At 44.1% G+C, this 16,711-nt stretch overlaps 2 protein-coding genes across 5 annotated transcripts in view; one reads left to right on the top strand and one right to left on the bottom strand.

Annotated features, from left to right (window-relative positions):
- The window catches only part of LOC139771176 (alpha-tocopherol transfer protein-like), a 106,328-nt gene that overhangs the window by 66,538 nt on the left and 23,079 nt on the right, over positions 1-16,711 (bottom strand). The gene's annotated exons all lie outside the window — the stretch shown is intronic.
- Positions 7,349-16,711, top strand: part of LOC139771177 (frequenin-2) — a 47,940-nt gene continuing 38,577 nt past the window's right edge. Inside the window, exons 1-2 of one of the 4 annotated variants that reach the window (XM_071703743.1) lie at positions 7,359-7,495; positions 10,275-11,084. In XM_071703743.1, coding sequence (XP_071559844.1) covers positions 11,021-11,084 — 64 coding nt within the window. In that variant the 5' untranslated portion in view covers positions 7,359-7,495; positions 10,275-11,020. Of the gene's footprint in view, positions 7,596-10,274; positions 11,085-16,711 lie in introns of all 4 variants that reach the window. The other 3 variants (XM_071703744.1, XM_071703745.1, XM_071703742.1) reach the window with 3 other exon arrangements.

Here is a 16,711-nt window from a genome sequence, read left to right as displayed (position 1 = left end):
ATTATGCAAACGAAACGCGTAAAAGTTGTGGAGCACGTATAATTTACTTACAAACTGAGAAACATCGGCTACTCCAAAGGGTACTTTGATCTTATTTCTTTTATATTCAGCGTTTTTGTCTACTTTATTCTCTGAGAGAAAAAAAGAGAGAATTACTAATATTTTCTTCGAGCAATTTACCGTTTTTTCGACGATCTGTAAAAATAACCCGTGAGGTGCTTCAGCCAACACGCTCATCACGTCGAATGCGACAGCAACGGCTTGCTGTCGAACCAGATGACGAGTACATGACGAGCGCTCGCTCGGTGTACCTAGCCTCGCGGAAGAACTCGTGCAAACAGGGCCGCGTCCAATCGTTCCTTTCGATCGATTTTTGCGTCATGCGTCAGTCCGTGAAATTTTGATATTTACCGCGCGCGGATCGATGAGCCCTTCTCGCGTGTGAAGCTTCGCGGGGATATAACACGCGCGTTTCCTTGCAATATAGAGCACCGATTAAGCGCGACGTACGGCGGAAGCGCGGCAGGGGAGAATCTCCGGCGGATGGTTTCCGTATTGTTACGGCAAAACCGTTTCCAGCGCAGCGGCCAGCGGAGAAACGTGAAAGGGACTGGAAAGAGGAATCGGCGGGATTTTCGCCGGAGTTAAGTGGAGGCGGTAACCAAACTCCTCCATCGTTGGTACACCGCTATTTAGAAATAATTTAGACTAATAGCGCGCGCGGTGGTTTGTTTCGACCACTATAAATACGCCCCCGGGTAGGCGAGGTACATCGCACACGTACACAATAACGCGCGCGCATAGTAAAATAGATGAATCCTGTCATCGTTTCGGGGGGATAATTTAAGCGCGCGTACGTCCTTCTCGGGAATAACGGACAGATATACCACGGCGCGCGGGAGAAGTGTGTTACGAGAGCGAATATACTGTATGTCATAATAAAGTTTTGAAATACGTAGGCATCCGAAATATTCACCGTCGACGGTGTTACCCGCAGTGTAACATACCCATCAAGTGTCTCTTTTCTGGGAAACAATGAGAGGAGAAGATACTTCTTCAATGCGTCTGGAGAATAAAATCGCCTCAAAAGCAATACTCTACACGATAAAGTGGGGACCGGTCGCTTCGCTGGTAGTGGTTTAATAATGCCTCTATCGTATTTTTTATACGAGGCTGCGGTGATGTGATAAATTTTGCCGCGGGTGATTTATGTGGTTTATTTTTCGAGGAGAAAGTCCTACGCCTCGTCCGGCCTCGCCTGTACTATGTAACTTCTTTTGATTCAAAGTTGTCTTATAAATTATGTTTTCCACGTCGTTGTTAGCCATAAATCACCCAAGTTCGTGAAAATATCTCATTTTGAGTGAACGTGACAATTTAGATGCCTGTCTTAATATATTGCAATATCGCGACACAAAATTCCGTTCGTTATACGAATCGGGAATGTGCAGATGTGAAAAATCAGTTTGTCAGGGTCGGTTTTATGGATTTGTCAACAACAGTCGCCGCAGATGCGGGACCCACATGCGGAATCTCGTCGGAATCTCTCTGCCCCGGGCAAAAAAGTAGCGGCGACTTGGCGCGCGACGCACCGCGCTCCGGAATTTTTAGGCGAAATGGTACCGGTCGCCGGTGGATGGGGTCATCCATGGTGGGGGTTGCTCTTTGGGTGGGCGTCGCTGGGTCGATACAGGGTGGTTTCGTTCGCCGTCGAAGGCACCACGGGGTGAACGAGTACCCTGTCTATCCTTCGGCACCTCTTTCGATTACTGCGAAGTCCCGCAAGACTCTTCCTGGTGAATTAACTCCTTTAAAAGCGTTTTGCTTATTCATTGTTTGCCAAAGGAGGCATTAATTAAGGATACATTACAAAGGTGGTTTGTCATGTTTATTAATTACATTAATTAATTTTCTTACGAAGGAACGTCTTTTAAAAAGTTCGTAAGAAAAGATAAGCGTCCCTTAAAAAACGAATCTCTAACAAGGTGTCACGAGAACAGAATTGTTGTCACTTAATTTGTTGAAACTCATAAAAGAATTATAAACGGATAATTAAATTTGAGAAATAATTCGTTGACTAACGATGCAAGTTATTCCGAGCGCACTAATCAAATGGAATTCTATTAATATCGGATATTTGAATACAATTAATTATTCGTGTTTTCTTTATAATTAAATACAGACATCCGTCGCCTCAATTACGAATATTTATTTTACGTACATATATATATCTATATATACACCTGATTAATAATACTGCTGACAGTACCCATAAACGGACTTACCGTTAAAAATAGTGCTACTTGAAATTGCGAAACGCGTTCCACGAATAAATTGACGACCAGGTTCAAATCCCGTTGCAGATTGATAAAAGGGAACAAATGGTATCGACGTATATACATACATGCATAGAATTTCAGGAATAAATATAAAACGACACGACTCGCGTTACGGGTAACGTAATTCGATTGCGCCTCGATATTGCATAATGTAACGTACGCCGGTAGGGCCGGACGTTCAATAATTATTGTTGGAAATTTATTAGGGTGTAAATGGAACCGCGCCGGCGACCCGGATACAGGCTGCTTATATCGGTGCGCGTACAGCACGGCGCGTGCGAAATTGGCGGTCACGCAAATGGCTCGCGTGTACTTCGCTGCCTGTAGTTAACGACTCTTCCGGTCGGCTGAACCTCTAACGAAGCCGTTTTGCTCGTACGCGCCCGCGTTCCCTCGTACGCCGTTGATGATGAAGAACCGACCGCGCCGCTTGGTGGATAGAGACATCCGACCGGAAATAGATCGATAAATCAGAGATCCAGCATCGCCGAAGTGCCATCTGACCCCCGTCCTAATTGCCGCCTGTTGTGAAGACCCGCATGCTAACTCGCAATTGTCCTAACAGTCACGGAACGTAAATGAGATGCATTTACATGCCTTGGAATTGCATATCAGGGATATAGTACGTATATTGATTGTATCTATGACGCAATCCGGCCGCCGATCGCTTTTGATTGGCAGATAACTAAGAGGGATTAAGGTAAGTAAAAGGATTGATTATTACTTCTAGAAGAAAGAACGACGCCTAATTGGGAGCTTGCGTTTGACAGGTGCTCGCGAGATACGTAATCTCGCGATTAAATTCACAGGCGAAAAATTAAATTTGCACGTCACGCTTTTTGGAACGCGAGATGAAATTAAATAAAGCATACGAAATGAAGTATATAATATAGAATTTATCTTGCTTGCCCTTTATCTTGCCGGGAACTGACCGAGGAGCGTGGAATTTAATGCAAATAAGTGAATTAGTCGGTTAAGCATCGGCGACGCGTGGGTCGTTTGAGTTTGAGAGCTGGTTCTGGAACTCGCAAAATTCGAATCACTCTCGAGCGTGTTTGAAAAGAGACCGACCGCTGCCGTTTGTCTCTCGCTTCGAAGCACGAAGACCAGGCAAACATGGTCAAACAAAGGACCGAACAGACTGCGTAATTCTCGTTAAGTCCCCTAGTTCGACCACGTGTAGCAAGACGAAGATAGTTGGCTGAGTTCTAGCGAAGGCAATTTACCTCGTAATTAACGCGGCTATCGCTAAAGTAAACCGCCGTAGACGCGAGAGCGTCTCCCACGTAAAAGCAACTGCGGAAAAATAGACGCGACACGTCGCAGTGACTCGATTCCGCAGGCGCGAAAACTCCCCGCCAGCTGGAAGATCAAATTTTCCTTCGGAGATAGTTAAATGTATTTTTGAGCGACGGGCTAATTCGATTTCTGCGCCAACTTTCGCGCACTTGCGTAATTGCTTTACCTGTTACAGAAATATTCAATATAACCGCGACTTTGTTCTCGGCTTAAGCGCTCCGTTTCACAGGACAGGGAAATACCGGGGCACGGAAATAACGAAAAAAGATAATAATAATAAAATGGAAAATTCAAAACAAGTACATAAATCCGTGCGATGCATCGTGCATGCAGATATTCAGATTGGATACGACGGCGGCGGCGCCGCAATTCCGACGGTTTCCAGATGCGTTTCCAGCGCGGATTCCATTTTCCGCTCGGAACACACTCCTCGACTATCGTCTCGCGCTCATATCGTCGCCTGCCTCGGGTTGCCCCCGCAAATAGAATCATATATCTCTCCAAGGAACGGGAGTCACGTTTCCCCGCGATTTATTTCTTCGGCGAATCGAGAAGCTCTTATCGCAATTTTCGCGTGATACTCGGGCGCGGAACTTGTCGAAATACCACCGAGATTTTCTTCTGATTTCTTCATCACTTCATACGACAAGAAAAATCCTGTTACCACTACCGGAATTTTGAATTTCTTGTTGTTTCTCATGGAAAAGAATGACCGAGACTGATGAGTCTTAAAGAGACGCTTACAAGTACTTCATTAAGTAAAGTACGAAAAAGCAGCCTCGCAAAAAGAATTAAGAAGTATTACAATTATGTAACAGCTAAAACTAGCGTGTCAACAGATTGTCTTGAAAGAAGAATATAATTATGTTATTTCGCATGTGGTCGAAGGTATAATCGTATTTAATCGTAGATTTAATTGTGATTCACTAATCCAATATTCCAAGGAACGAAAACATTGTTATCTCAGAAAGAAAGAAGATTAGAATCGCACATATAGAAATGCGCGTGTGAATATTTATAATTGCTCATAAAGTAAACATATTGCTTCGAGCTTTTGCATTTCTATCCCTTTTCTCGTTAGCGCTCTCCCATCCGGCGGGTCGAAGATACGACTTTAATTTCGTGGAGCGCGCCGAGAGAGCCCTCATTCCCCGCGAGATGCATTTCACCTTCTTCTCAAATCTTAATAAAGCAGCGACGGGGATGCCATCAAAGATGCATTAAGCAAATAAGAGCGGCGCGTATTAAATAATAAAAAACTTTCGACACGGACAAATTGCGGACAGGTAATATAGAAATTAATATGCCGTAAAGCGTGATTCGTGATTCGCACGACATTTGTCACGATACGAAAATATCCTTTTCACGGCGCTGCATCAATTACGGCGAGCGTATTCGCTTTATCAACGTTACTTCTCTCTTGCGCGCGGATCGGGGGACTCGCGCTGAAATTGAGGAATCGTCCTGCAGAGGCAAGCGCGGAGCGGTCACTCGCTGGGCGAGACGACAAGCGGCAATTATTCATTGTAGGATCGCGATGGCCGTAAACAGTTTGACGAATCGCGCTTTACGCCCGCGCCACCGGAATGTATATCTGTTATTGTCGCCGACATTGTTGTTGATCGCGGCTCCATTTTCGCGAAGGAGAGGATCATCGACGTTTTTATGCCGAGGACTGCCGGCGCGGCGCGGAGGACTGCTGACGTGCTCCACTTTCGTTTACGCTTTGTTCGTTACTGTTCGACGTACGCCATATCGAATACTTTTGTTATTACTCCGGCAGGAGGAGGAGGAGATAGGGGAGGAAGAGGATAATGCTATGTTTTCTAGAGACATACATGCTCACGATGATAGCTACTTTCGTGGCTAGTCGATAGAGACAAAATTAAATCAAGTTGCTGCAGTATCTCGACAGTCAGCGAAAAACTACACGAGTTTTGAACAAGGATTTCGCGCAGCGGGCTTGAAGCTATTATCACTAAGAGACAATTAGACGCTGAGAATTTATTACCATGGCGGCACTTGATTGATTACAATTCGCGAAAAAGAGGATTAAAAGTGAAAACATATTACAAGGAAACGTTCCAATCTGCGAGTTACTCTAAAAAGCTGTCAAACATTTTATAATATTTTTTTTTAATATTATGATTTTCGTTCATCCTAAAATTTCATCTTCCTATTATTATTATATGTTTTTTATTAAATATAATATTTTATTTATAGCGATTATGTTATAAGTATGGCATAATGTAAGCAGCCTTTCGAGCATCGGTGATAAAGGTGGAGGTTGAAATAAACCGTTTTGTCATCGAACCAACGAATCTGCGGTATCATGCAAACCTTTTCTTTTATTCATGTATCCGCCGGCGAATCCGCGTCGATTGAAATTCATCGCGTCGAATTCATCGTGCAGACTCGGAGAACGATCGACGCGAAAATCCGCTACCGAGCATCGGTATCTTCTTCGTCTTCCCGTGAGTTCCACTCAATCGAAAAATGTTGTTTCACCGGAGCATCCCTTTTCCCACAAACTCTGCGAATTACAGTAACCGATGGTGTTCTTAAGTGATTGATCTCATCACGGTAAAACACCACAGCGAAAAACTTTTGCCGTGTTTCAAAATTGTGCACGTATCACTTTTACGATCCGTATCCTTTCTTGCACGTATCTCTTTTATTTTGTCGGAATAAAACTATTAATGGGCCGTAGCACGATCGTCTCATTAATCTTTTTCAATTCTTCAGAATATTCTATTTGATAGTGTTTACAGTGATTGATCTCGTATCATCATACCATAACCATACCAAAAAAGCTTCTAAAGTTTCGCATTTCTTTATTTTATGCTCGTTGTTCACAGTATGTAATATTATTTCAATTTTAAAATAAAGATATTAATGTATTCTAGTGGAGCATTTATATTTTTCCTTGCCTTTTTCAGTTTATCGGAAATAACAGTAAAAATTCCAAACGCTAAATGACGGACGACCAAAGTAATATTTATTACAGTTCGTGGATAAAGTTGGAAACAAAAACGAACACGACGCCGACGGTGGCGACGATCGTGCAATAAAAGATGTTAAATAATAATAAAAACGCGAACTCCTCTCCGAATACGAATATTCGCCCGGGTTAATTTCATAATGGAACTTTACGGGGCGCGCCGGGGCCGAAGTTTCCCCCGAAAGCGCCAAGGGTGCTAACAATATTTGTAAGACTAGAGAATTATAGTCAACTGGAAGTGAAGAGGTAAGGGCATCTCGGCGCGGGGAAGGAGACGAAATGGTAGAAACGGATCCGCGAAAGAGACGGCGGGCGGCGCGTGGAGAGATGAAATCAAGGGAGACGGCGCACCACTCGTGCGTGCAGCCGAGACGGAAAAATTTCCAGCGGGAGAAGGAAAAAGAAAAGCGCGGGAGGGGGAGGACAGGCGGGAGAATTAGTTGAGAAAATCGGGAAAAGAGAGACAAGGGTGAAAACGACGCAGAACGCAATCGACCGAGACGGCGAGAGCGTAGGCACGTACCGAGCGAGAGAGGGAGAGAATGCACGAGGAGGATCGAAGGTGGCGGAATCGGAGGAACCGCTGTGTGGAGGAGAGAACGGGAGGGTTGGATAGTCGAGCATCCTCCTCGAGGTTCGAGTGGTGCGCTTGCGCCATCGTAACCTCCAATACACTTCCACGTAATGTCATCGCCGAGCCAGTCTGACGCCAGGCGCCGCGACGCTATGACGTCACTGAACCGCGCTTCGCCGACGAACATACCTCGCCTAGCGATTGAGAACTCATGAATGAAATCCTATTTACTATCAAGTATCCGGATAGAGTACTCGCGAGGGGACGCGCCTACGAGCACAGGTTCGCATGAGCACCGCGCGAGCGGGACCGTGAAGGGGGTTCCATGGTGAACGCCGGGGACCAACTGGATACGGTGCTGGTTCGCCAGCTTCCAAGCGCAGTATTATCTGTCCATATTAATCGTGTCAAGTTGCGTGTGACAGAGCCAATCTCCGCGCGTGCGATTGCTCCGCAATGTAATCGCGCGGCGAATCGATACAGTTCGAATAGTCGAAATACCGATTTACGTCGACGAGCTTATCGTTTGCGAATTATCGGAACGCGATATTCCGGCTATATCTTCATCAGCCTTGACCAGTGGTTAATCTCTCCCAGTGAGGGTCCTAAATAGCGATGGTCTGTTGAGAGCGATCACGTTTCGCGAATAACGCGCAAGATTCCCGCCCGCCAGCTGGTTTTCTCGCGCGCCGTCTTTATTCAGAGCCCCCCGATGATGTTCTCCACAACCTTATCGACATTCTGTGCAAAAGTTGTGCGAGTTGTTGGTGCACGCGACGATTATCGGCTGTCACGATCGAAAGCTGCGAAGACACGACGCTTTAGTGCACCTCGGAGAGCAGATGTCTCGTCGATATCCGGTTTGTTTTATGAATGGGCTGCTGCGCCAGGAGAGAGCATCTCGATAATCAGGCTTCCGTGGCCTTTCAGCACGAACGTTCTCCAGAGGATTCGCAAGCTGGAGAACGAGAAATTGCTCCCGCGTATTTCCTCGTTTAGCCGCTTTCGCTTCCGCTTCACTTTTCACTAGCCCTCGAATCTTTTCTTCACTACCGATCAGCTCGATTATATTACAACGTAATATTATAACGCGTGCTCTAAGAAACGTATGTCCAGGTGTCATACGGCACCAGGTCAAGGGTGCAGCACGACCTCGACCAGAAGTTAATCATTCCACAAGGCTGTCTCTCTCCCTCTCGTCGCGGCCTTCGACGTCCCCGAATTTCGCAGGACCGCCCGTTGCAGTGGCACGTCTCTCATGCAGATCGACTTCCGCAATTTCGTTCGTGCGACGCGGCATGAACAACGCATGAATCAAAATCCCCCCCCCCCCCCGGTATCGGACGCGTTTAAACGAACTTCGCGGGAACGCGACGCGACGAGACACTACGCGCCATCGCGACCGCGACGTGACGCGAATTCGCACCAGCCTGACTGATCTGCATTCGGATTCACGGATTCTCCCCGAGAGTGAGATCTCGCTTGGCTGATCGCTCGCCTCCTCCTTTGTCATGCCGCATACGTCATTCAGAAACGAGTGAAATCTCCATGTTAAAGGGAAGAAAAGGGGTGTCCCCAACTTTGCTGTAACTTCATTTCATGAACCGCTCTCTCGCGCGGAGACTGCGCGTCCTGTTCGTCCATTGTTATTCCATCCCAAGTTTTTACAAAGTTCCGACGACGACGAACGGTTTCGTGCCGAATCAGCTCACGGCGTGTCGGACCGTATTTTCCATCTTCATTCAATCTCCACGAATCGGGGCTTTTCCTCTCGGGGCCTTTAGCCGAGAGAATTTTCGTTGGCTTCAATCGCGACTCGATTAATCCGCCCGGACGGTGAGCGCTGAGAAGAGATTGGGGATAGATATAGAAAGCACGGAAAGGGCACAATTCATTATTCACTAGCGCTAATGACGTCGCGATAAATACGCTGATATAACCTGAATTCACGTTTCTTCTGTCATATCAATTCGCGCATCGCAAATTAGATTAATAATTACCTCAAGATTTTTTAACAGTAATTTATTGTTTCCCTTGATCATTCCTTACTGCATATTTTAAACAAAGATCTGCCAAACTTTAATTTAATATCTCGCTATTTTGCAAATATTCAAAGAGATTAAATTAAATTCTTTATAGTTAAAAATTCCTTATATCATATAACTTCATAATTTTTTCATACTTTTGTCCTTTTTTATTAATAGTTGAAAAACCTGCAATGACAATAAACGAATAGAGGAGAGGAAAGAGAAACATTGTAATAACAGTTAATCGCTCCCGAGTAACAAACGGCCTGATATATATTCTTTCATGGCATCCGGAAAACGATAGGATTAAAGGAGGTCGTAGCGGAACAAGGGAATCGTGACAGTGAGAGCTAAGGAAATACATTTAGTGGAAATTCCGTTTAATCTCGGGATAAGGTTGGAGATATCGTAACGCTGTTGGCCTTTAAAGCCCTTCATATAATGGCCCAGAAGGGATTGGCTAGTGCAAGTTACGAAAGTAGCCTGTATCGGTTGTCTGGTCTTACGACCTTTGAAACTTTAATGCGCTCGATTTGAAGCGACGCTGTATCTTTGCGTGTGACATTCATTTGCATTACACTCGAATATCTCATCATTATTCTCGAAAGATAAAAATACGCTCATTGTGGGTATTTAACGAGTCCGTTTATTTAGTCTTTAGAGACGAATTTCTCAACTACGTAACCACTTTGATGAACTTCGCAGTAACGTTTCCCAGCCTTCTCCGAGTTCGTCTTAATTTTCCGATACGATCTTTGCGAATTTTGAAACTTCAGCGAAGAGACCAAGCGGTGCGATTAACGATTTCGCAAAACTTATCGCACCGGAAAATTGTCTGTTCTCCCTCTCGACGCCCGCCTACAATTCGCTGTTCAAACGTGATTAAATTTCTAATATCTGGCTCTAATTTTCGCGGTGACGCTTCAAAACGAGCGCATCGAGTGCGAAAGAAAAATGGGAAGCTGCAATCCCGTGACTGATTCACGGGAGAGAGCTCGCGTTCTCATTAAAATTCCCCCTTGTCTTCTTCACAGAGAAAGCAATATCATCGAAAAGAAAATCTACGTGAGAGGCATATCAACGAATCGACCCCATTAGCAAGACGACGCGAGTGATATCGAACATCCTGTGTTGTAATTAAATTGATTAAGCGCCCCCCCCTCCCCTGCCTGCACATCTCGAGCAAAATCAAACTCTATCATTCGAGATTCGGCACCGCCGTGCCCTCGATCGCGACGCAAATTTATCAAGGAGCTCGTGCTTCTTCCCGAGAAGAAAGTTTTCGCCGTTCTGCAAAACACCATCCGCCTTCAGATTGAATTCAGCGAACTTGTCGAAGGCGGGAGGGGAATTGGAAGGAAGACTTCGGCTCAACGGGGGAGGAAGTTGCAGCAGGCAGAGAAACTTATCAAGTGGAATTCGATAGAGTATCTTCGCGGCTACGAAACAGGAGGAGTCAAGAAACTCGGTGGGGAACGGGGAATTCCAGGGAAGACAATTCGTGTGTCTCGCGCCTCGAGAAACTTCATCGTCCAGCAAATCCTTCCTGTCTTCGTGTACCAACGCGGAAACCAACCGGTCGTACTCCAATCGTTCCCGGTGCATCCGTGAGAACGTAAGCTTCGTTCTGTCGACTGTAATTTGGCGAAATCGGGAGATGCAAGGCGGACGGTGAGAATCCGCAACAAAAGAGATCCAATTTAGAAGCGGAGTCTTGGACTCGGCGAAGAGGAGATTGGTGTAACTCGCGCGCGCGTTAGACCCGCTCCAAACTACGAAGATGGGTAAGAAGAATAGCAAGCTCAAGCAGGATACCATCGATCGTCTTACCACGGACACGTACTGTAAGTAGCAATAACCTTCTTGGTCGTCGTACTCGCCATATACTATCTCCCTTATCGCATTGTTGTTGTGCAAGTGCGTGCGAAATCGCGTCACGGGCGGATTATATCGCACAACGGAGGCGCGTGTCCCCGATTATCGCGATCATCATAAATTTCCGGGCGCGCGCGCGATATTTTCGTGTTCGCCGGTCGTAAACGCCAAGTTAAATCGTCTGGCGCGGTCATGACGAACGGTTGTGCTCCTTCCAACGTTGCAACTCTTCAAAAAGTGGGTCTTCCGAGTCGCGGATTCTTCCGAGCGAGCTGGCGCGAGGATTGCAGGACCAAAAGATGAACGGGGGGGGGAGGGCGAGCTTCTCCGGTTTTTCCGACTGACCTACCGCGTTATTTTGGCGATCCAGGTAACCGCGCAGCTTCCAACGTTGAACGACTCACTGTCCCCCTTTTCTCTCTCTCTTTCCCTCTCTCTCCTTATCGGTCTATCGCTTTCTCTCCGCATTCCCTCTGTCTGCACGTTAAACGCGCATCGATCGCATGGTCGTTCAATACGCGCCGCAACGACGACATACCCTCCTTCATTCGATAAAACGCGTTTAATCCATTCCACAAAGTTTGCCTGTCGGAAGCAACGGCACACCGCGCTTCCACGCCACGTGGCTTTGTTTCCGTTGAACGAGAGCTCGATTCGATAGCGAGCGCGACGTCTACAACCGTGGACTTCTATTTAATCTTTCAGTAAAAAGTTGCGCAATACGGTAACTACATTTACAACTAAGTCTAATATTTACACCATGCGGTTTTACACCAAGCTTGAATAGTCTATAGAACAATCGTGAGAACGGACAGTAACGGCGAAAACCGTTAAAAATCTCGGTAACAAAATTATGAACGCGGGTCCCCAACATTATATAACACGAGTATAAGTCTCACGTGAAAATTGTCGCGTCGTTAACGGCTAAATATTCCCAGCCACGGGCGCGCAAAAAATGTACGGCGGGCAGAGTTCTCGGTGAATTATTCGGGTGAAAATGCAGTGAAGGGCAGGTGCGTTTTTGGTCTGGACATTTCCAAGTGATTACTCTGGCACCAATGATAGCTTTCACGTGGACCCTTATTAGGATTTTCGCCCTCACCGCTGGCAGATCGACGCGACCTCGTGCGCAAAAGCAAATTCAATTAATAAACATCACGCACGGGAACGCGCGGATCGTTCAATAAACGTTTTTGCAAAGCGACAGACCTGACAATGAAATTTTAAGTCAACATTTTTCTATGTCAGTGCCCTTTCTAAAGCCTCTTGTGACATCGATCGTATCGTGATTAATGATAAGAGGACATCGTCCTTTATACCCTATTGTTCAGTCATTTGCTCGCATCGTACAGAAAATAATTACTATGATAGATGGGAATATATTAGCGCCATAAAGTTTTACCTTCATTTCTTAGAATTTGTATTATTTTCTCCTTTCGTTTACGACACTTAAAATTTAATAAATGCACATTTCTTACAGAAATCTGAAACGCGTACACGCTAAACGAAAACGACATTCCTATTTCGCACTATTGTGACAGTTTCTAGTTAGACAAAACTGTATCGTGTTATTCAGTTGTTTGCTTGTACCGTACACAGAAAATAATTACTGTAATAGATGCGAATGTATCAGCTCCATAAACGACTATCCTTATTTCTTAAAATTGGCATTGTTTCTTCGTTTTCGTTTACGATATTTAATAGATGTGTACATTTCCTACAGAAATCTGAAACATACGCTAAACGAAAACGACATTCCTGTTTCGCGCCGACAGTTTCTAATCTGACAAAAACTGTGTCAGATATAGACAAAGTATGTATGTACAGGATTTCCGATAATCCAGTTGTCATGACTTATTTGTGCCTTTGTACTTTGATAACCGTCAATTTATTAACTCAACCGACCGGATGACCTAGTATAATAAAAAGTTGCGTGTACCGAGGAATATCGTCAAGTACACCCGTTGCAAGACCAACTTTATTAAACAAGTAGCTTCTCGGGTTTGCGCCTGCATCAATAATACGTGCCAACGTATTCTATCACCGAGCCGCACGCATTTAATGTTACATGCCATTGTCGACGTCATCGCGCTTTGATTTCGAGTAAAGTAAATCGTGCCAGACTGAAAGTGGCAACGCTTACGTGAACGTTTACCCCGTTTTCGAATAAGGTACTATCGACGTTGAAATGTTAACTTCGCTCGAACATGGTCGCACAAATATTTATCGACACGCGAGAAAAGTGAGCAGGTTTCAATCAATTCACGCGCGTGTTTGTTTTGCAATTAATACAAACGCGATAAAGAGCCCTGAAATAACGTTTGCGTCACCACCTTGCTCATCGGGCACTCCTTGTCGTCGTGATGCAAGAATACGAATTAATTAACCAAAGTGCGACTGTTTGTCGAAATTGATTGAAAGTTAAAAGCGTTTTCAGCCGTTTATGCCGCAATGTGTCGAATCGCGTCGACAAAAAAAATATAATCTCATCCAACAATATTCTCCGGTTTCCCGCTTTTCTTTCAAGCACAGAGAGCGGTTTAACGTGCCGTAAAATTCGCACATCGCGCTCGTTTACCGTCCTGTTTCCGTTATACCCGTGTATGGGAATAATCCAGGTGCAACTTTATGCAGACCGCCCCTAATGAACATCAAAGCCTTGCTTTGAATTACTTGCAGTTTCTCCAACGACATTCTATTCACTTGTTCGTAGTGTAAAAAAATAATTTCGACTACTATTCAATTTGAAATAGTTTATTTTAATTGCCTGCAATCAAATAATTTTTAAATATTGATATTTATAAAGTATATAATTCGAGATTTGTTAGACATTCACGAATTTTTATCCAATTTATAATTTTCACCCAAGTTATAAATTCAGAAAAATTTCCATTGTTTCGGAAATATTTATGACATATCCGGTAATTAATACACACACATAAATACACGATACTTAATAATAATTTATTTGTCAAAATTTATTAGGTTTATAATTCTTTATAGGTAAACCAAATAAATTTTGGCAAATAAATTATTATTAAGTATCGTGTATTCATGTGTGTGTATTAATTTTATCAATGCCTTTATAAATATATTATCTCAAATATCTTATAAAAATATAAAAATGTTTTACAATTCTATTAATTATAATTACGTACCAGAATACGTAAAGTCAAGATAATAATACCATGTAATCCTTCTTGTCTCGATAAATTAAAATTAATTCTTACAATTACTTTCCTACAAATTTAATATTGTACGAAACGACAGCTATTAATGTCAGCCTTTATAAGCCCTAAAATAAGATACAAAACACTAGAAAGGATCAGCCAAAAGGTCTAGGCTTGATAGATAGTTTCAATCTTCAGACGCCCGGTCCGAGCCGAGGTCCAAGCTCTTATCTATTAAAGTACCGTTGATACATTTAGAAGGGCCTTTGTCGAAGATAGGCACGCCTCGGTGATCAGCTGCGAGCTTGAAAATCTTCCGCTCTCGCGTCTATTATTCCGCCTGGACGGACAAAACCTTTCAATGATTCGCTCCTTCGATAACTTCCGATTCGTGCACGACTCGTTGTCGGGAGGCGCAACTTCCGAAGGCATTCCAGAGTCCTTTGAGGAAATTCCCATCGCGGAAATTCGACACGGATTTCGTCATTTGCGGCGACGCGTTTTATTGCCTTCCGGATTTTTATATTATTTACGCAAAGGAAGAGTCTCTCGAAACTTGCTAAACTAGACACGCTCTTGAACTTTAATTGCGACCGTCGAGAGTAGACTTTTAAAGGCACGAATTTAAACTGCGCTTCGCTTTTAGCGTGCTTAACGCGGCGGAAAATACCTGTCTTATCCGAAAACCAATTTCGGAGTCCGCAATTTCTGGACAAGTCGATCGATACGAGAAGGGATTTTCGTGAATATCCCCGTAAAAGTTTCCATGAACGCATGAGTAGCTTCACAGATAGATTGGAGTATGGAAAATGACGGCACTGACTTTATACGAAAATTCATCTGAAATTAGAGAACGACTCGACAATGGATCGTTATGAATCGATTACAAAAATTGGTACAGCGATATCGTCGTCGATAGTTTCTCTAATTGAACGTTAAAAAACAGAATGTTGCGAAACAATTGTGCGAAATTAAAACGCTGCTTCGAATTGCGAAACTGGGGGACATATGTATAACACATTTAAATGGAAAATATCGATAGAGAAAACATGACATGTAAATTGCAAAACGGGCACGGAACACGAATGCGTGGGATTATAATATTCGTAACACAAATCGTCACGAGCGGATGGCGCTAGCGGCGCGGTCGGATGTCATCTTGCTGTAACATTTAGTTTAAATTATGCGCTATCGATGCGACATCTCCGCGCCAGCAGCGCACGAACGTCAAGCCCGATGCCTGTCGCGATTTAACGTGATAGCACGAGAGTCCAATAACGGCGATAAATTACTGTCGCGAATTTGCCAGCTGGACGAACATACGAGAGAGAGAGAGAGAGAGAGAGGGAGAGAGAGAGATCCGGTGTTCTCATTACGGAAATAATAACTATGAAATTACAAGTTATTACGGATTACGAGCTCGTTAGAGGCCTGCAGTCACGAGGAATTTCACGCGCGGATGCACCTTTAGCCGGGCATCATCGTCCTTTTGGATTATAAATTCAGACCCGGTTGGTTTAGGTTGATAATCCGATTCAACTTTCGTCGAGCGAGCGAGCGAGCGAACGAACGACCGGGTTGCACCATGATTGGCGACTGCCTCGCCAATGCCGCAACTATGCTGCGAATAATTAATGATCAGTAAGTATTAATTACGGGAACGGAGAACATGGCATTTCGCGGAAATTGTAGATCCGGCCCCTTGTGTACATAGGAGGTAGTAACAATGTTTGAGAGCAGCACACGCACGCGTGGAATCTTTGATAAAATTCAAATTAGCAGACACCCTTGACATAAATGGGAAATACCTAATTGCGGCGTAATGCATTCTTGTTCGCGATTATTAGATTTAGCGCGATCGAATTTACTACAACTTTCTGCTCCCGTGTCACACACTCGCGCAAAGAAAATTCCGCTAAGCGGATTGCTAAATATAACAAATTATTTCATAGATAAAATTAACCGACAAATTATAAATTGTATGTACATTGCGCGCAAGCAATTTTATCGTCGATTTACAAATATTCTTTCCTCGTCTTCGTGTAATCCTGTAATCCAATAAAATCGCGATGAGTAACGTTAAGCTCGTAACGGCGATCTGATCTTCGCTCTCCGATCCTGTATCACGCATTACGCTACGCGATAACGCGATATCATATATCAGCGACGGTATAAAGAAGTGGCGCATTAACTCTAGTTAAACGCTAATGGCTATAAAGCCAATTATATTAGTAATTAAATTTATATAGATTTTAACAAATCGAATTAATTTTAATTCACATTCGAAGCAATCTTAGCTATGTAAACAAGTTTTTATTTTCACATACATTTGCCAAAAAAGGATAAGCCGGTGGGATCGTAGAAACAATCCCACGATTGTCGACGAAAATCCCACCGTTTTTCCGATTAAGCTTTGACATAATCCC

The sequence above is a fragment of the Temnothorax nylanderi genome, unplaced genomic scaffold, assembly GCF_030848795.1.
Source record: "Temnothorax nylanderi isolate EJ_2023f unplaced genomic scaffold, tnyl_v1.0 TNYL_tig0036_pilon, whole genome shotgun sequence".
Lineage (NCBI taxonomy): Eukaryota > Metazoa > Arthropoda > Insecta > Hymenoptera > Formicidae > Temnothorax > Temnothorax nylanderi.
Note: the sequence above shows the minus strand (reverse complement) of the source record. Positions and strands in the feature narration are given on the sequence as shown.